General features: G+C 40.0%; 2 protein-coding genes across 2 annotated transcripts in view; one reads left to right on the top strand and one right to left on the bottom strand.

The window, feature by feature from the left end:
• Positions 1 to 2,336: 2,336 nt before the first annotated feature.
• Positions 2,337 to 8,453, top strand: LOC137078203 (serine/threonine-protein kinase pim-1-like). Its single transcript, XM_067445316.1, has 7 exons — positions 2,337 to 2,455; positions 6,369 to 6,496; positions 6,597 to 6,647; positions 6,921 to 7,359; positions 7,652 to 7,772; positions 7,854 to 8,008; positions 8,090 to 8,453. Exons 1-6 carry the CDS (start codon positions 2,365 to 2,367, stop codon positions 7,855 to 7,857), a joined length of 834 nt encoding a protein of 277 aa, XP_067301417.1. The 5' UTR covers positions 2,337 to 2,364; the 3' UTR covers positions 7,858 to 8,008; positions 8,090 to 8,453.
• A 5,238-nt stretch (positions 8,454 to 13,691) lies between these two features.
• Positions 13,692 to 20,617, bottom strand: part of LOC137078202 (alpha-N-acetylneuraminide alpha-2,8-sialyltransferase-like) — a 93,609-nt gene continuing 86,683 nt past the window's right edge. The window contains exon 13 of the mRNA XM_067445315.1: positions 13,692 to 16,587. Coding sequence (XP_067301416.1) covers positions 16,104 to 16,587 — 484 coding nt within the window. The 3' untranslated portion in view covers positions 13,692 to 16,103. The remainder of the gene's footprint in view (positions 16,588 to 20,617) is intronic.

Raw genomic sequence — 20,617 nt, 5'->3', positions numbered from 1 at the left:
CCACTGTTTCAACACTAGGTGACTGTTAAAAAATTGTATACATAATATCTGCACCAAATTATCGTGATGATAGTATCGAATTTGGAGATACCCTTACGAAAGGAAAATATATTTACCAGTATATTACTTGAAATATATTTTAATATATTGTAAATATATGGAATAATATATTGATGGTATTATAAAATATTCATGTAATATATTGCAAAATATACAAATGATTGCCGCTTTCATATATTGCAATATATTAAAAAACATAAATATTAATTCCCATATATGTGAATATATTGCCTAATGTATTGCATGAAATTTTCCAATATACTGCAATATATTTTTGTTTCATAAGGGTAGAAGCAAAAAATGGATATGAGCAAGCCCTTTCTGGAACATTACTATAATTTTAAAGGTTACAGTTAACAACAGAGCCAAAACTATTAGGCCTTAATTTAGTGATTTATTTTTAGATATAATAATTTGCACTTCTAAATCTAATTAAATATTATTTATCTTACTCCGTCAAATACATTTTTGAAACATAATAATTTACAGTTACTGACATGACAAATGTAACATAATAAATAAGATATTACTAACATGTAAAGTAAATATAATACGATAATAGTGCATTTAGTGAAATAGTGTGGAGACTAAATGACTTGCCTGAGGTAAATGTAATGCGAGATATTGTCAACAACAAAGATGATATTACTATTATAAACCATTGTTAATATCATGAGGGGTGAAACCAGTCCAAACAGCAAGTATCAATAACACAACTGCTTAAAATTAAAAAACGTAATTTAAAGATCCACATGCTTTATACACTAAGAAAACATTAATGTTGAAATGTAGGCTGGCTAACCGTCAACACTCGAATAAAGCCCGCGCCGCATTTAATCCTGAGGGAAGTACAACATATTTTTGAGCAAATTGTCCATAATATATGAGCTGGCTTAAAATATACTTTATTAATAACCAAAATCCTGCGCGTTGAAACCATGCAGCGCTGTTCATCCGTGATACCGAGTGTATTAGAATCTAGTGTTTGTTTTTAACGGAAGAGAATGAAAATAAAAGAATAAAGGCTTAAATTAATGTGTGATCATCATAAAGCGATCGGACGTCTCTTCAGAAAATGTGGATTAACCCGCTCGATTAGTTTACCGATCTCTTAAACTTTTAAACTCTAAACTAGCTTAGGCTTACCTCGACTGTCAAAACAAGATTTCATTCAAAATATCTCCATCTGTGCTCAGCACGACGCGAGGGTGAGTAAATTACTCTTTAATGAGTTTATGTTCGCTATCGTTGGTTTATAGCAACAACACAAATCTGAATTTAAAACGGCAATAACCAGCGCCTACACATTAAACTGAGGAAAATTAGCTAATTCGACATCCTTCTTAATGAAACGAATAATTAAGCGTTCAATAACATGCAATGTTGACACAAAATGCTGCATATTTCAGTTATATGACTTTAAAATGCCTAAATATCACAAACTGTATGACGATGACGTGAGGAAAGAAGAGAAAATGGCGCTGTGTGGTCTCACTCTTTTTGTTTATTTTTTATTTTTATTAAGAACAATTAAACATTACAGATAAAGAGAGAAACATTAATTTAAGAAAGAAATATACAAAAAAGATAGATAACAAATTAGTGCCGTTTTTCTCACTCAGCTTCACGCTCGAATGGTCATGTGACGCCACAGGCGCGTCTACAGTTCTACTCGTGACGTAACAGGCAGACATCTTATAAGAGTGAGTTTAGTTCGGCGATTATCAGAGTAGATGTGCCATAGCGATCCAAGCGGCGGTTTATAAACTGGTAGAATACATTTTTAGCGCAATCTAGCTGGTAAAAATATTGTTAGACATGTTTGAGAACGCGTTTAAGAACTTACCTGTGGAGATGGAGAGCAGCGACATATTCGAGGAAGCGTTTAAGTATATAGCTGAGAGCACAGATGTGTTCGAGGACGCGTTTGAATACTTACCTGTGGAGATGGAGAGCAGAGATGTGTTCTTGGACGCGTTTGAACACTTACCTGTGGAGATTGACAGCAGTGATGTGTTCGTGGACGCGTTTGAACACTTACCTGTGGAGATTGACAGCAGTGATGTGTTCGTGGACGCGTTTGAACACTTGCCTGTGGAGATGGAGAGCAGAGATGTGTTCGTGGACGCGTTTGAACACTTACCTGTGGAGATTGACAGCAGTGATGTGTTCGTGGACGCGTTTGAACACTTGCCTGTGGAGATGGAGAGCAGAGATGTGTTCGTTGACGCGTTTGAACACTTACCTGTGGAGATGGAGAGCAGAGATGTGTTCGTGGACGCGTTTGAACACTTACCTGTGGAGATGGAGAGCAGAGATGTGTTCGTGGACGCGTTTGAACACTTACCTGTGGAGATGGAGAGACCTGAACACACTGCGAAGAACAACCCAACAGGTGACTGATGACATTAACACAAATCAAAACTGATACAGAAATAATAGTAGGATACGGCTAACACTTTGGGTGCGTCTCAATCAGCTCCCTAGTTCAGTAAGCGGGACATTAATCGGGGAGTCGGCCATTTTATACGCGACATGTCATTTAAATTGGCGAAATGTACGACAGTCGATAACAGCGTGCTGTATATTTTTAAAAATAGATAGCATTATTTTATTAAATTTCAGCATAAACATACAATGTTAGTGCCTTTTACAGTCCTTACCAGTGCCCGAATTCATGAACATGAGCTTGAGACGTGCCATTTATGATAACATTCAGACATTTATAAGTTATTAATGATGCATTGACTATAGTTTGAATAGTCATGTTGTTTTGTTAATAAGTGATATGCTAACATTGTATAAATGTGTTGTTAACTCAGTTTTAAGAAATGTATAAATGCTTAGTTAATGATGAGTTAATAACTTACAAAACATGATTATACTTTCATAAATGATTAATAAGCGATATGCTAACATTAATGACCACAAATAGACATGAAAATGCACTATCCAAACTTAAAGGGCTGTAATTCAAGAATGCTTTGGGCAGATTATTGCGGATGTTAAAGCAAATCATGAAAAGGTTATGGAAGTTTAAATTTACTGTAAAAGAAAAATACTGTACTAAATATTTTTTATTTTATGTAAATATTTTTAATCTAAAATTACTATAAAACCAAAGCCATATGTCTAACCAAGTTGTGTTTTAAATTTGATAGAGTTGATATCACACAAATTGAAGTTCCTAGGAGATTTTTGTTTCGGCGCTGTACCAAAAATAGCCACAGAGCGTTATCCACATTCCATTGTTGTTTTTCTGATGCGCTTTCCTGTACATTTCTGTCCAAATATCACTTCCATCACAAAACAGTCTCAAAATATTGAACCTTGAGACTTTCCGACGATATACGTTTTGTTAATTTTTAATTATAAAGTAGTTAAAATATATTTTGTAATATGAAACATGCGATGCTGTCTAGGGGGGGAGACTGCTACCGTTTCCATTTTTTTTTTAATGGCTACAACAAATACAAAAGGCTCCAGTGTAGAGAAATGTCCTGTCAGAGCAGGATTTGAGCGCGTGTCGTTTTATTGGTGAGCAGTTCATGAGTGGAGCTCCGCTTCGCTCACATGCTTGGGTAAGGTAGGCAGGTTTTTCACATTCATTTTTATTTTCTGTTGCTATTTAGGCTCTTTTATTGTATATGATAGTGTGAACAGCTCAACAGCCCTTTTATTTTATCTAGTCCATTGCATTACGAATGTCAAAACTGTGATGTGCAGTTCAAACGAGTCTTCTCACAGATATGCTTGTTGTGCTTTCGTGTTTTATAGACGGTTTCAACGGTAACAACATAAACAAACGCTACTGCGCATGCGCGCTTTTGTGGCCCAAACTTAACTTCCGGTAGACATCAATAACACCAGAGGATGCGTTATCTTTCTTATGCGTTAGCATCTTTAATTTTGATTGTGCACCATTATCTTAATGTATAGATTTTTTTTTTTGTTTCAGCATGTTTATTATAAATAATCTCCCATTTATGTCTTTTATATAGAGTGGGAAAACGCCCCACTTAAAGGGTAGGTCACCCAAAACTGAAAATCCTGTCATTCATTACTCACCGTCACGTTGATCCCAGAGTTTCCGCTAGAAAAAAATGGTGCCGGTCAAAGTGACCGGCAGAGGTTTCGTTTTCCGGACATTTTGATGATATGCCGGTCAAAAACACTTTATGTAACTTATTAAAAAATGACCTTGTTTATTAGCCGAACTTTCAAATAGACGGGAAAAAAACATGAACGTCCGATTGGCGTCAATCAACCAATTCTTTTTTAACTTATAGGCGTAATTTGCGGGTGGGACAGGTGGGACATGTCCCTACCACTTTTTTAAAACATCTTGCTTCACGGATTAACCTAACTAATACAAACAATGCAGTTCAATGCAGCAAACGCGGCTCATGCAGTCTTCACACAGACGAGCGCTTTAATCTAACGCTTAACGCCGTTGCAGAGACTTTCTGTTTGTTCCGGTCAGATCGTGAAACAAAACGCACAAAAACTGTTCCTGCTCTTGATGTACAACCACTGATGGTATTCGGTTTTGATGAGAGAAAAAATAGACCACGAGGGCAGATTAGAAACGAGAACTTCTGACAAGTTTAACAGACTAGACCAGTGATTAAGCAAAGTGTGCAAATCTATTTGCCTTTATTCACGTGAAAAATCTTTAGATGCAATAATTAAACGCAATTAATAAATTTAATTATAAACTCAGTATGTCTCATTTAGTTGGTAACATTTAAATTGGCCACAGTGTGAAATGACAAAATCATATAATAGAATATAACAGTATAACTACAAGCAGGTAAGCACTACAAGATGTTTTTGAAATCATTAGAGAAAACGACAAAATTACTTATTCACAAAATTACGTGTGTGAATAAGTGCTGTTTAAAATGTGCTTGCACCCGATCATATTCAGTAGAAGGTAAAAAAAAAAAATCCCTTAAACTTTAACATCCCGCTCATGCCCATCGCCGTGATCATCTGTATAACGCTGGTTGTTTACCGTGAGTTCTGAACACTGCACCATGTGCTTATTTAAATCTTTTCGTTTCTACACATATTAGGCTACATATTCCTCATGTCTGAGGCAAGCCTGCCGAGTTTCAGTTTATTTGAGACGCGCTTCGGTTCATGATGAAAGCGATGGCTTCCGCGACCTAGTCTACTTATTTATTTCTTATTAATTAAATACATGCAATTAACCGAAGAAACCTTTATTAAAATTAAGAGACAATTTGTACAAAACGAAAGAAAGGCTTTTTACAAAACAAAACTTAATATTAAACTAAATATAACCACCAAAATCATTTCTGACCCACTCGCATCTTTGCACTTATAGCCTATCATAATCAGATGAAATCTAAAAATAATATTATAATATTTAAACATAAATATGAAGAAAAAAAACATTGTTTAATGGCTACAACAAGTATAGTAAGCTACAGATTTATGTCATGTCTGAGCTGGATTTGAACGAACATCATTTTACCGGTGGGTTCACAGTAGCCTATATAAATGCATGCGCACTCGCCTTTCAATTATGCAATGCGTCGGCATAACATGTTTCTTTGTTTCATAATATAAGAATAATGTTGGGAAACTTGTGTCATGTGCTCTCTGCTTGATTTTTAATATTTATATCATGTTAACCAAGAATAGTACTTTAAAATGTATTTCTACTGAGTAGTGCGCCATACAAACAGACACAGACCGGAAGTTAACTTCGGGCCAGGCGCGTAACCGTAGCAACGCGCGTGCGTTCGATGAAACCGTCTATAGACTCGATATCGTTTCTTATTCAAATGTGCTGAAAGCAAAGTCTCTTCATTTTTAATGAATGACACGCAGATAGTGGCAAATTAGGGGAAGTCTCTGTGTGCGCACAGCTCTTGGTAGCGGTTATACGCTAAATATTATCATCAATGGCATCCCAGCAAACATTGGTCTGATGGCAACGTTGTGTCTCTGGCCAAAAATAGCTAAATTTCCAAAAAATGCATTCAGATACGCTCAACGTACATCCAGTCAACTTTCATTTTGGAACTATTTTCCAACCACGACAGGACATTAGGGGTGTAACAATACACTCGTGTCACGATTCGATATTAATCACGATACGATATTTATCCCGATATTAAGCCGACATAAAGAAGAGGGTTGTTTTTTTTATTTGTTTTTTTCAACGATAAAAACGATACAGATCGTCACATTTTTATATCGCGATATATCGTTTCCATCTGTTGTTTCTGGTTTTATTTGTAAGTTCAGTCTCATGCTGTGTGTGTTTTCCTCAGAGAACGTCAACCTTTATGATGAAACGAGAGTGCCACCTCAACTCTTCCACACTCTTTATGAAGTGGGAAAGAAACTGGAATATAATGGCCGTGTCCATGAAGGAATCAGAAAATCGGACGGCCAAAAGGTATGTTACTCTTTCTCCATAAACCTTTGACCTCTGAGTTCTGCCATAAACATCAATGTTTACAAGTGTAAAAACCTGCAAAACATTTTTTCTTTTTTAGGTGTTCATCAAATTTGTTGAGAGGCAGCAGCGCGGGGAACCATCGGAATCGGTAAGTTGACACGACTTTATTCTTCATGAATTATTGATCAACTTTGCAACATTGACACTGTTATTGACCTGAATTGAATCACATTGAACTGAATTGAATTCATTTCATAATTGACGAACTTTACAACATTGATACTGTTATTGACCTGAATTGAATCAAATTGAACAATTTTTATTACATTTGTTAAATTCTGTAGTCAAAGCCTAGAAGCATCAGTGCATGTAAAGTTCACTGAAACGAGCTAACCTTTAGTTAATCTCTTCTCTTCTTTAGCCTGAGTTTTTCAGTGACGAGATTACTACAATGCTAGCATTGCAAAAGCCTCCAACATGCGACCATGTCATACAGTTTTATGACTGGTTTGTCATGAAAGATGACGACGTGATTGTAATGGAATATCCTCATCCCTCGGTGACCTTGGCTGAATTCATCAAGAGTAAAAAAGGTCACCTGACCGAAGACATGGCGAGACGCATCATGTGGCAGCTCGCCGATGGACTGCGCCACTGCTGGGATCGGGGGGTTTTCTTTCTCTCTGAGGGACAATTGCTCATCAACCCTGACACCCTGCAGCTGAAGATAAACTTTAGTTGCGAGGCTAAATGTCTAGGAGAAGGAGTTAAATTATCACACGCTCCATTCTTCTACTTCGTCATGAATGCGCTCATCAAAGCAATAAGACGCCCGTTTTGGAAAAAAACTGTGTCCAGAGGTGAGCTCAATATCATTGCTTGGAAAAACATACAATGCTTAAGTGTCAAACACTGATGATGAAATGTTATACACTCTAGAATAAAATATGGGTTAAAAACAAACTAAGTTGGCTTGAAAACAGACAAACCCACCGGTTGGGTTAAATATTTGCTGTAAACAACCCAATTGCTGGGTTGAAAACAATCCAAGTGGGGTTGAAAATGGACAAACCCAGCAACTGGGCAGTTTTAACCCAGCAGTTGGGTAAGGACAAACATGGCTAATCCGCTCTCCTCTGATCACGTTCACAGAATGCGTCAGACTTCTCAAGCGACTTCGTCCCAAAGGAAAGCGGCCAGTTTACACCTTAGAGAACATTTCACATGATCCCTGGTTCGCGGGTATGAAGGAGAACGAAACCTGCAGAAAAAAGTGTGTGTTTTGTGTTTAATCGGAACGACCTCTTTTCGATGTGAAACAGGACCTTACTTTAATGCTCTGGTTGTTTGACAGGTAGATGTTTCCCTGTTCACCAGCTGTAGTTCGACTCAGGATCATCCGCTTTCCCCAACGATCTGCCTTCCGCCCCTCCAGACGAGCCTCAAGTTAGACGACCTCAACGCCATCCACAGCCAAAAGCTGCTCTTCTCAGCCTCTTCAGCTACGAGGTGAGAACTCTTCCTTTATTCCACTGATCCACAATTTAATGCTAAGAGATTCACCAACTGGCTTTCATTTGTGAATCACAGCATCAAGATGTGCACGCAAGACTCCGCCCACCGTCTACTGCTGACCAATCGGAGCACTGCTGACCTCATTCGTCTACGTTGGCGGAGATAGGAAGAGTTGCCAAGCCACTGCATTATGATTTAATTCTGGTTCGCGGGTATGAAGGAGAACGAAACCTGCACCTGCAGTGTGAAAGCGCCTCCGGGAGCCGGATGGCAGTGCATTTTGGCACCCGGACCAAGAATTGTTCCTCTCTTCCCTCTCTCATCTCTCTCGCTCCTCATGCTTCTGCCTCCGATCTCTCGCCTCGTCCGTTCTGACCCACAGGTGTTGCGGATGCCGTGGCTGGAGCGGTGTGGAGTTAAGTCTTGTGAGTACCCTTGACCTGCGGGGGGTGTGGGGTGTTAGTCTCGTTCCTGGGTGGGGGTGGGGGGAGGGCTCCGTCGCGGTATATGTTTCTGGGGGGAGGGGGGAGCGATGACAGTAAAGTTGGGGGTGTTGTGGAAGTTAGTGACGTTCATGGGGGGGTTTCGTCGCGGTATAATTTGGGAGGGGTTGTGGGAGTTGGGGGTTCCCCATTGGTGGTGGGCGGTGTTGTGGGTAGCTGGGGGTGGATAGGCGGTGGGTGGTGTTGTGGGTGGGCAGATTTGTGGGTAGGGATGGGTGGTGTTGTGGGTGGGCGGTGTATGATAGGAGTGGGCGGTGTTGTAGATGGGCGGTGTTGTAGATGGGAGCCGTATGATGGGAGTGGGCGGTGTTGTGGGGGGGCGGTGTTGTAGATGGGAGGTGTAGAAGGGCGCTGTTGTAGATGGGTAGTGTTGTGGGTGGGGGTGGGCGGTGTTGTGGGGAACCCCCGACTTTCACAACACCTCCACCCCTTCACAGGCCGGAGGTGCTCATGGGGCGGCGCTCTACACCCCCCAGTCTCGGCGTTCGTTGCACTCAGGGGTTTGGACAGACGAGGAGAGGGAAAAGAGGTGGAAGCGGGAGGAGCAACAGAGACGGGAGAGGATAGAGAGGAAAATAAAAATTTAAAAATTTGTCTGTTCCCAAAATGTACTGACATCCGGCCATTTTAAATAAAATATTTATCCAATTATCCATGTTTTTTTATTTCAAATATCATTACACAACACATCTAACAGTCTCAAACTGAAAAAAAATTAAATACATTCGTACACTCACCTAGAGGATTATTAGGGACACCTGTTCAATTTCTCATTAATGCAATTATCTAATCAGCCAATCACATGGCAGTTCTTCAGTGCATTTAGGGGTGTGGTCCTGGTCAAAACAATCTCCTGAACTCCAAACTGAATGTCAGAATGGGAAAGAAAGGTGATTTAAGCAATGTTGAGCGTGGCATGGTTGTTGGTGCCAGACGGGCCGGTCTGAGTATTTCACAATCTGCTCAGTTACTGGGATTTTCACACACAACCATTTCTAGGGTTTACAAAGAATGGTGTGAAAAGTGAAGAGCATCCAGTATGAGGCAGTCCTGTGGGAGAAAATGCCTTGTTGATGCTCGAGCTCAGAGGAGAATGGGCCGACTGATTCAAGCTGATAGAAGAGCAACTTTGACTGAAATAACCACTCGTTACAACCGAGGTATGCAGCAAAGCATTTGTGAAGCCACAACACACACAACCTTGAGGCGGATGGGCTACAACAGCAGAAGACCCCACCGGGAACCACTCATCTCCACTACAAATAGGAAAAAGAGGCGACAATTTGCACAAACTCACCAAAATTAGACAGTTGAAGACTGGAGAAATGTTGCCTGGTCTGATGAGTCTCGATTTCTGTTGAGACATTCAGATGGTAGAGTTTGACGTAAACAGAATGAATCCATCATGCCTTGCAGAGGTGGGTAGAGTAGCCAAATCTGTACTCAAGTAAAAGTAAAAGTAACAATCGTAATAGTTACTTGAGTAAGAGTAAAAAAGTATTCAATGAAAAAACTACTCGATCTGATTGATAAGAAGCGAAACCCCTGAATTTCAGACTAGAGCTTTCACAGACCTCCAAATATATATATATATCTGTGTGTGTGTGTGTGTGGTGTGTGTGTGTGTGTGTGTGTGTAATGGTTAAACAGTGTAAATGAATGGTGTGCTGGGCTAAACAGAGCTCTTTTTAAAACATACTTTGTTCTTATGTTTTTATAAGTATTTGCATTCTTTAGGTAGGCATAAAATACATTCCCGTTTTTATTTGTATGTATACACTTCAGACTGTTGTCTGTCTGGATTTATGTATAAATGCAAGTTGAATTAGGCTATCTATTTTTTTCGTTTTTAGCCTGGTCATAGGAAAAACCAAGCGGCAACCTCCCGCGATCTCTCTTGAAGCCAATACGGAAGTAATGTAAACTGTAATTCCTCAACTGGCCTCTAGGGACAGGCTCCAGAAGGGAGCAGAATCTCATTGAGCCCCATGTTAAAATTCTCAACTTTAAAGCAGAAAAAAACATTTTTACAGCCTGGTACAAATTGTGGTTTTGGCTTATAAGGCTAATTTTGATCTTCATGACAACTCTGAGGGGGGTGAATTTTTTTATAACTCATTCGTTTACGTTATATAAAGCCTTAAGGTTCTGCATAATTAAGGGCGTGGTTACAAGTGGATAGCCATTTATCCGCCGTCTATAGTTATTGCGTCACCTCAGCTCCGCGCATATCCCGCCTTTTTGCCCATTTTCTGTTATCCGGGAGTGACACGCGTTGACTCGCTCACAAGATGGCAACGCCCAGCTCGACCATACTTTAAGCTTCAGAACGGCTTATCAGAATCCTATGGGTGACGTCACGGACACTACGTCCATATTTTTTTTACAGTCTATGGGAAAAACGTAGCTCTGGCAACGGTTTTGCAAACCACAAAATATGTACCAATACATACATAATGTGACGATTTCAAAGTGAAATGTCCACTGGGTGGCGCTAAAAGCTTAGTTTTCCCCCCGGAACAGATGTGCGTGAATCTGGCATTTGTTACGTTGGGTTTTTAACGTACACCCACACTGAACCCTAAACCTACCCGATATTGTTAACAAAAGCAAATGTGACAAATAATATTGTATCCATGTAATTTTAGTCTGTGTTTTGATCTCGTCTTTGAGCTCTTTTATCATGACTCGTTCTTCACGGGGTTCGTTCCCAAGTTTGTCACATTGCAAATACAAATCTGTCTCAGCTGAGCTATCATGGACTATGGTAAAACAAAACGAAAAAGAAAATGCTGTTTTTCTGCCTATAGTGTTCATTATTGTTGGAAACACTCGGACAGTGTGTGAAATAGTATTACAATAAGGGAAAAGTGCCCATAGTTACCAAATTACCATTAATAGTGTCCAAATATAAGCAACATTGTTACACTTACCGCTAAGTTACATGTTTTTTCAGGTTGGAGCTGCAATTCTTGTATGCTGAGATGTCCGTTCGTTTTGGTGCACACAGTATAGCATTATGAAACTTCTTATTGACATCTAGGAGTGAAAACATGATGAACTAGAGGGAACAGGTGATCTGCCTCCCATAGCTCACACACACACCTTCGTGATCTTCCTCTGCTTTGGCCATCATCTGACTAAACGCGCTCTAATTATATGCGGATGATGCGCGTACACCTTTCGCGAAGCAGCCTCTCCAACATTTCGCGAGACTTGCGAAGTCATATTAACTTGTTTTAAAATATATAATTAATTATTACCATTGACAGTAGCGGAGGAACGCCACCGATTGTAACGCAGTAAAAGTACAGTTTTTTCACAAGAAATGTACTTGAGTAAAAGTACCTATTTTTAAAAATACTCTAAAAGTACAAGTTACCCAAAAAATGTACTCGAGTAAATGTAACAAAGTAGATGTAATTCGTTACTACCCACCTCTGATGCCTTGTTACCACTGTGCAGGCTGGTGGTGGTGGTGTAATGGTGTGGGGGATGTTTTCTTGGCACACTTTAGGTCCCTTAGTGCCAATTGGGCATCGTTTAAATGCCACGGCCTACCTGAGCATTGTTTCTGACCATGTCCATCCCTTTATGACCAGCATGTCCCCATCCTCTGATGGCTACTTCCAGCAGGATAATGCACCATGTCACAAAGCTCAAATCATTTCAAATTGGTTTCTTGAACATGACAATGAGTTGACTGAACTAAAATGGCCGCCACAGTCCCCAGATCTCAACCCAATAGAGCATCTTTGGGATGTGGTGGAACGGGAGCTTCGTGCCCTGGATGTGCGTCCCACAAATCTCCATCAACTGCAAGATGCTCTCCTATCAATATGGGTCGACATTTCTAAAGAATGCTTTCAGCAGCTTGATGATCAATGCCACGCAGAATTAAGGCAGTTCTGAAGGCGAAACACAGTATTAGTGTGTGCTCCTAATAATCCTTAAGGAGAGTGTATAACATTATGAGTGTCATCAAGGGTCCGTTCTTCATATATCGGGATGATCGGACAGATCCCAGATCTTCTAATCCTGATAACTGATCTCTGGCTAATTTGGTTCTTTAAACGAACTTGTGATTGGTTTAAAATATCTGGATTAAGTTATCACTGCATGTTCCTGTGTTCCCTGAAGAGGGCAATTCAATTTGATCCGTGACAGCATTAATAAATGTTTCTTTAGGGTCAAGATCAAGTTCTCTGTATCAAATCATCCCATAATATCCGTCATCACTCACATTAATGCACGGCTCAGAGTAACTGTACAGCATGTGTGTAAGACTCCAATACAACTATAAAGTAATCATTCCATCAGAAATAAATCTCTCAATCAAGTGGCTGTGTCTATAGCATTGTACACAACATTATAATATTATTTTCAATGTTATATTATATTATATTATTATTTAAAATGATTATTGCCCGGGTTCAGTAATGAACTCTTGTAATAAAGTAGCAATGGCATCATCAAGATGCGATCTAATCCTGTTCATGAAATGAGCAGGTTTAAGCTTACGGATCTGTTGCTGACAACAAGTCCAGGATAAGTGTCGAAGAACATAAATCAACACCACACACACATTCTGAGCTTTAGCATTGAGCCGTGGTCAAATGAAGATAACATCAGCTAAATCGTTCAAAAAGAAGTATACTCTAGTAACAGTCCACTGGCAGAAATGCAATACTCAATATTATACCGTTGTAGGCTAAATGGATGATTTTTGCATATCAGGCACAGGCACAAGACGAAATAAAAGACTTGGAGAAGACATTGAATGACAAAAAGCGGCACAAAGAACTAACCAGCAGAGCTAGATAAGATGGAAGAAGATGAGGTCAATACGAGAAAGACAACTACATGGGCAGTTCACACTTTCAGTGACTTTTTGCGCCAAAGACAGAACAATTGTGATGTCGAGACTAGGGCTGGGTATCGACTCGGATTTTACGCTTCGATTTCGATTCACAAGCTCGTAGATTTAATACAAATACTATAGCTATTTAGAAAACAACAACAGTGAACGTAAGTTTACAAGTGGGTAATTAAAAAGAAATGAAGAGCCACAAACCTGTATATTAAACTCTTTTTTAATGTACCCAGGTGTATCTAAATCAGAACCCATCTCTACCTTTCAAACGCATACAATTGTGGCGTTATGTCTCCGCGACTGTGGAAGGCAAGGCAAGATTATTTGTCTAGCACATTTCATACCCAATGGCAATTCAAAGTGCTTTACATAGAAATGAAATAAAATAGTGATAACCTGCATAATAAATAGTATCGGTTTGAGCTTAAACATTTGTTCAGTTGATTGAAAACAACTTTTCCAATGATCTTGCCTATGAAGGGGAGATTTGAGATTGGTCTGTAGATGCTCAATATGGATTACCACTTCTAGATCTGCTTCTAAACAGTTAAACACACTTTTGAAAAAGTGGAAGTGGGGAGTGTGTCAAGGGCGCAGGTTAAAGTTTTAAGGTGCTCTAACGTTTCTTCTAACATTTTACCATCAACTGCTTCGAAATCAGACACAGTAACTTTCTGAGGTTTTGGTCTGATCTGTCTGAACCCAGAGCAACTCAAGGATGTGCTGATCGCCTTTCTGATATTATTGATTTTCTCTGAGAAGAAGGAAGCAAACTCACTGCATTTGCTGTCTGAGAGCATTTCTCTGGGAATGTGACTTGAGGGCTTTGTAAGTCTCTGGACGGTAGCAAAAAGAGTGAGTGTGTTGTTTCTGTTTATAATATTTGAGAAGAAGGTCTGGTTTTGTTTGCCACTCTTTTTCCTGACTTTTTAGAGGAGCAATATCAATTACATTCTTAACTTTTGAGTTAAAAGAGTCGAGGAGAAAATCAACAGATATGCTTGGTGTTATATATCCTTCATAAACAGCACATTCGTGTTCTCATTTAAGCATCTCTTTTTGACAGAGACAGATCTAGCTTCAATGGCAGGAGAGATTGATATATCAAAGAAAATACAGAAATGATCAGACAGTGCCACATCCTTAATAACAATCGATGAAATGTTTAGACCCTTACTGATGAGTAAATCTAGAGTGTGTCCACGATTGTGTGTGGGTCCATTTACATGCTGTGTCAAATCAAAAGTGTTAAGAACAGTCATGAGCTCTTTTGTTGTTCTGGATTCAGCATTGTCTATGTGAATGTTAAAATCCCCAGCAATAGCAAAACAGTCAAACTCTGAGGAAATTATTGATAACAGTTCTGTAAAGTCCTCAGTAAAGGCTGGAGAGTATTTCGGAGGCCTGTAAATAATGATAAGCAGGATGCTTGGAGCACCTTTTAACACAATACCCAGATATTCTAGAGTCACCAAATGACACTTGCTTACATTGATAGACATCTTTAAAAAGAGCAGCAACACCTCCACCTCTCCTAACAGATCTGCAAACACTCATTAAAGTAAAGTTAGGAGGAGCTGCTTCATTGAGGACTGTTGGACTGCAGTTTTCTTCTAGCCACGTTTCATTTAGAAGCAACACATCTAGGTTGTTAGTGGTTATTAAGTCGATGACTAGAAATAATGTTTTCTTAAGTGAACGGATGTTTAAAAGTGCTAACTTAACAGTATAAAAATGTTTTCCCCACATTAATCTTAGTTTGACAAGTAACAGGCAGCAGATTAGATGGGTTTGCTGTATGGTCTGACAAGGACTTATGTTACTTTCACGTAACAGAACAGAGATAGAGAAAGAGACAGGCACACTGGGTTCCCACTTGTTCTGTAAACATTTGGTAAAGTCACTGTTATCATAGCGGGGACCCAAAACACATCACCTAGAGCTGGTATGAGTTATTTTTGGTTCAGCCACAACAAATGGAGAAGGGTGTGGGCCCTTGCATTGTGACCGAAGAAATCTCACAGCAGGAGGGGAAGGCGAGCTGGGCCCGTCGGCTTTGGTGATTCTGGGGATCAACGCTTTTTGGTTGGTATCTGGGGGCTCGCAGCGATCGAGTGTGATAGTCTGGTTCCAGCATAAACCAGCTCCTCCATTTTCTCTGAGAAGCTCAGAAGCAGGGATGCTGGAGAGAGGAATAACACGTCTGAAAAAGTGAATGTGTTTCCGTCAATAAGACTGTGGCACTTAAATGTTTACATTGTGGAAACAGCTGCTCCGGATCGATTGGTTCCCTGAAGTGTGTGTTAGTCTCGTCGGATGCGGTGCTACGGTCTGGAAAGTAAGTGCGGATCTGGACAAGATTAGCAAACTCCGCTTCAGACTGGGTGCTCCTAAAACCACCTTTTCAGTCTTTTGAAGAAAGCTTGTCTTCACTGGATGAGGAAGTGTCTGTGTTTTCTCAGCTGTTGCCATGAATGTTTTGTAATGTTGGAGCTCTAAATGTCACAGACGACACAAACATTTTAGGTGAACTAGTCGGTTATTCCACTTCGGCTTTCCGTTACGCGTCAGGGGTGAAAGGGCCTTTACACACAAGACTTTTTAAGCCCTTAAATTGTATTCTTGATCTGCGGAGAATCTGTGCAATGGGTAAGTATAGACCACTACAAGCGGCTGTGCCCTCGTATGGTGCACTATATAGGGTTATACGGACTTAGTCTTGAGGGCGTGTCTGTGAGGAGCAGGACTGCAGGTGCAGCGTCAGCGCCCCCTGGCTGTGGAGCTGCAGCAGCCGCACAAACTCCTCCGGCATTTTGTGCATTCGGGGGTGTAGGCCAATCAGGTCGTAATAATGGTATGGAACCGGCCGCCCCTGCAGGTCGCTGCCAAACGGCCAGAATCCGTAAACGTGCACGTGCTCACACAGTTCAAGTGCAGTGCTGATTAAAAGAAACCCTGAGGAGAGGCGGACCTCCCGCAGGCCACGCCCCTTCCAGAACCGGTCCAGTGTCCGCAGGTAATAGGGGCTGAAGAACAACACCGGCTGCTGAGGTCTGATTGGCTGCAGGACTTTGAGCAATTGGACTGACACTGGTGTGCAGAATGTGTAGGCAAAGGCGGGAATAATGAGGGAGGCGTTTCCGTACACACTGACCCGCTCCACCAACGGATCCGGATTCTTCTTCAGGTCTTTGTATCTACAGACACACACACACACACATTTAATGAACACTAGTGAAAAAAGCTAAATCTACTACATCCATGTATAGGTGTGTTGAATGTCTCATATTATAATTACAATTAAAAATGATGAGCCATTTTGTGCTTTTGATCGCTGTAGGGCAACCTATTGGCCAATCAAAGTCCTCCTCTGTCAACCTCCTTGATTTTTGTAATCCCATCTGACAAAGTTTCAAGTCTCTAGCATTTACGGTTTGGTCCGCATAATCATTTTTACGCCACGAGAAAGATAATAATAATAATAATAAAAAAACCTAAGGTCTCGAACCCCTAAATATAGCTGTAAGCAGCAGTTATCGGGGTTCAAGTCTTTTAAGGTCTTCAAGCACATGCATGAAAATATATTAAGTTTCATTTAACAAATGAGCTACCACTAAGATCATAGAAGGAAAAGACTATTTGCAGCCAATACCGGCAATTAACCTCAGGAAATATATTGTTTTTAAAACCGTTATACCGCCATCTATGGTCCGATGTCAATAAAAATGTGCATGCTTGTTAAGAATCATATGTTGCATGTTCTCACTTATTTATTACTGAATGATGGGCTTTTGGGGGACCTTTGGATTTTCTAAATGACCCGGCTATAGCTATCCAAAGGCCAAAGTTCAGTGTTTTTTGTGATAATTATTGGCCTAGAGAGCCCCGAGAATTGTGCCTCAGACGTTTTATCGAGGTTGAGCCAAAAACCTAGGACTAGGTTGCAAAAGTTTTTTTTTTCTCTAATATTTCGGGAACGATTCGATTGACAGCGTCGGTCCTAGAGGTAAAGTTGCTCAGAATGAGGAGTTCTACGATGCGCTATGAATGTCGTAGACATGTGACTAAAATCCTGTGGTATACAATCCTTTACCCACGTGAAAAATGTGAAGTTTCCAGCAGCTTCCAGAGGAGACTGAATTTCTCACAGGCCTCTTCGTTCTGATCAGCCTTCATTAATCTCGTATCGAAGCTGCTGGAAACTTTGCGTTCTTCAAGATACGCAAATGTCCTCAAAGACAGCTTTGGCATCTTGGACAAAGACACTACATGCCAATTGTCAAGTCAATCAGACTTAGAGTTGTGTAGTTATAGCGCCACCCAGTGGCCAATTATTCTTTTTTACACAACCACAGAATGATCTCTTACATACACTGTATTGCCAACTTTTGGGATGCCTGTCTTTCCATGCACATGAACTTTAATGCCATCCCATTGTTAATCCGTGGGGTTTAATCTGGAGTCGGCCCACCCTCTCTAACAGCTCCAGCTCTTCTCGGAAGGCTTTCCTCAATGTTTAGGAGTGTTTTTATGGGGATTTTTGCCCATTCTTCTAGAAGCTCATTTGTGAGGTCAGGCACTGACGTTGGACGAGAAGGCCTGGCTCTCAGGCTCCGCTCTAATTCATCCCAAAGCTGTTCTATCGGGTTGAGCTCAGGACTCTGTGCAGGCCAGTCCAGTTCCTCCACACCAAACTCCTCATCCATGTCTTTATGGAGCGACGCTTTGTGCACTGGAGCGCAGTCATGCTGGGACAGGAAGGGGCAATCGCAAAACTGTTCCCACAAAGTTGGGAGCATGAAATTGTCCAAAATGTCTTGAAGCATTAAGAGTTCCTTTCACTGGAACTAAGGGGCCAAGTCCTGAAAAACGAACCTTTTTTTAGATAAGTATTGTCAATCAGACTCCAGAGAATCTTGCTGCACTGGTTTAGTTCTGATCAGGCAAAAAATCTAGGAACAGTTGGCAAAAGTAGTGGCAAAATTTTGCCATGGTGGTGGTTTTGTTCGGCCACAGATTCCAACAATATAAGACACTTGAACCTACACCAGACCGTTCAAGAGTTATGAGCTATTTTGCACTATTGGCCCAATCAGGCCAATCAGGCCAATCAGGCGAGCCATACACACAATATTAGTGAGGACGACGATTATTGACAATCAGACTCCAGAGAATCTTGCTCCACTGGTTCATTCCGATCGGGCAAAAGATTTAGGAATAGCTGGCAAAAGTGTTTTTGGGCGGGCACTGTGAAGCAGAGCTGCCAACTCTCACACATTGGCCGTGAGACACACGCATTTGATTGGTTTCACACGCCACACCCCTGATTTCTCACGCTGAAGTGTCAACCCTGTCGGTCATAGTTGCCAGGGTCGCGGTTTTCCCACACAATTGGGCTATTTTAAAAAAGGAGTTGCGTGAAAAATTACGGAGCCGCGGGTTGCGGTTTTTTGGGCTACGATTAAAAAGTACCGCGGCCGCGAAACAATATAAAAGAGCCAAAGGAAAAATAAAATGGAACTGTTTATTAGTGGGTATTGATCCCCAGGAACGAATTCACTCGGCAACAACCGCTGCACGTGAGTAGACACGTCACTTGAACTGTTGAGCATTTCACAAATCAAGCATCATCACGTCACATGAGTTATGCATTCGGTGGTTTGAAGCAGCGGTTCGGTTGTCCGTGGATGAACAAGCAGCACTATAAAATGTCAGGTAATTGGAGAAAAACCATCACCACGGATGCTTTCTCTCTTTACTGCTGAAATCTATTCAGCACCACATGATAAGGGTGTGAAGAGAGCATAATGTCTAAAATGAGACAGCCCTGAGATTGTAAACTGTACACACACACAATTTTGGAATCGACTATTTTGATTGTTTTTGTAATAAGAAAACAATCAAAACACACGCACGCACACAAAAATAAGTATCTTCACCAAAGCTGCATTTATTTTATTAAAAATAAAAAAGTAATGTTGACTGTAATATTGTGAAATATTATTAAAATGTAAAGTAATTGTTTTCTATTTGAATATAGTAAAGTGTAATTTATTCTGTGATTTAAAGCTGTTTTCAGCATCATTACTCCAGTCTTCAGTGTCACATGATCCTTCAGAAATCATTATAATATGATTATTTCCTCCTCAACAAACATATGGTTATTATCAATGTTGAAAACACTTTTAGGATTATTTAATTAATAGAAAGTAAAAAAACTAAAACAAAACAGTATTTATCTGAAATAGAAAACTTTAGTAACATTGTACTACCGGGGGTAGGGGGTGGGTAAACAAAGAAAGGAATACATTTATTCAGCAAGGATGCCTTAAAAATTAATTAAGTGAAGGTATAGACATTTATATAGTTGAAAAAGCTTTATATTTCAGATAAATGCTGTTCTTTTTAACTTTCTATTAATTAAATAATCCTGAAAAAAAACTGTTTTCAACATTGATAATAATCATAAATCATTATTGAGGAGCAAATCATCATATTACAATGATTTCTGAATGATCATGTGACACTGAAGACTGGAATAATTCAGCTGAAAATTCAGTTTTGAATCACATAAATAAATTGCATTTTAGAATATATTAAAATAGAAAAGTTATTTTTAATTGTAAAAATATTTCACAATAATACTGTTTAGCTGTATTTTTGATCAAATAAATGCAGCCTTGGTGAGCAGAAGATACTTTTTTAAAAACAATCAATTTTCAAAACCAAAAGTTTCCAAACTCCAAACTTTTATAATATATATATATATATAGTTTATTTGTAAGCCCTTTATCGGAATCCAGTGGTTGTCTAATCTGATTGGACACTGAAAAATTGGGCTAGTTTTCATTCCATTTGGGCGGGTTTTGAGATGTCATTGGGCTAGAAATTTTTCTGGGACCTGGCAACCCTGCTGTCGGTCAAATGCCTGAAAGATAAGTTTATCTATAGATCTACCTGATGAGCCACTCGTAATTGATTAGTTATGCTTTCGGTGAGGGGGTTCAAGATAAATGTGCAAATAAATAAGTGTAGCGCGACCAAAAGCTACATTCCGTTTTGAGTTCTGACGAGAACGAACAATGAGCGAAGCGCGGAAGGCGTCGCTATAACTATGGTCGCAAGTTCCATCATTAACGTTAACAGAGGTCGGTGTTTCCCGAAACATTGTTCCAACAAACGTTTGCAAACTGCATCACAAAGTTGGTTGGAATGACAGCTCTCGAC

The sequence above is a fragment of the Pseudorasbora parva genome, chromosome 6 (assembly GCF_024679245.1).
Source record: "Pseudorasbora parva isolate DD20220531a chromosome 6, ASM2467924v1, whole genome shotgun sequence".
NCBI lineage: Eukaryota > Metazoa > Chordata > Actinopteri > Cypriniformes > Gobionidae > Pseudorasbora > Pseudorasbora parva.
Note: the sequence above shows the minus strand (reverse complement) of the source record. Positions and strands in the feature narration are given on the sequence as shown.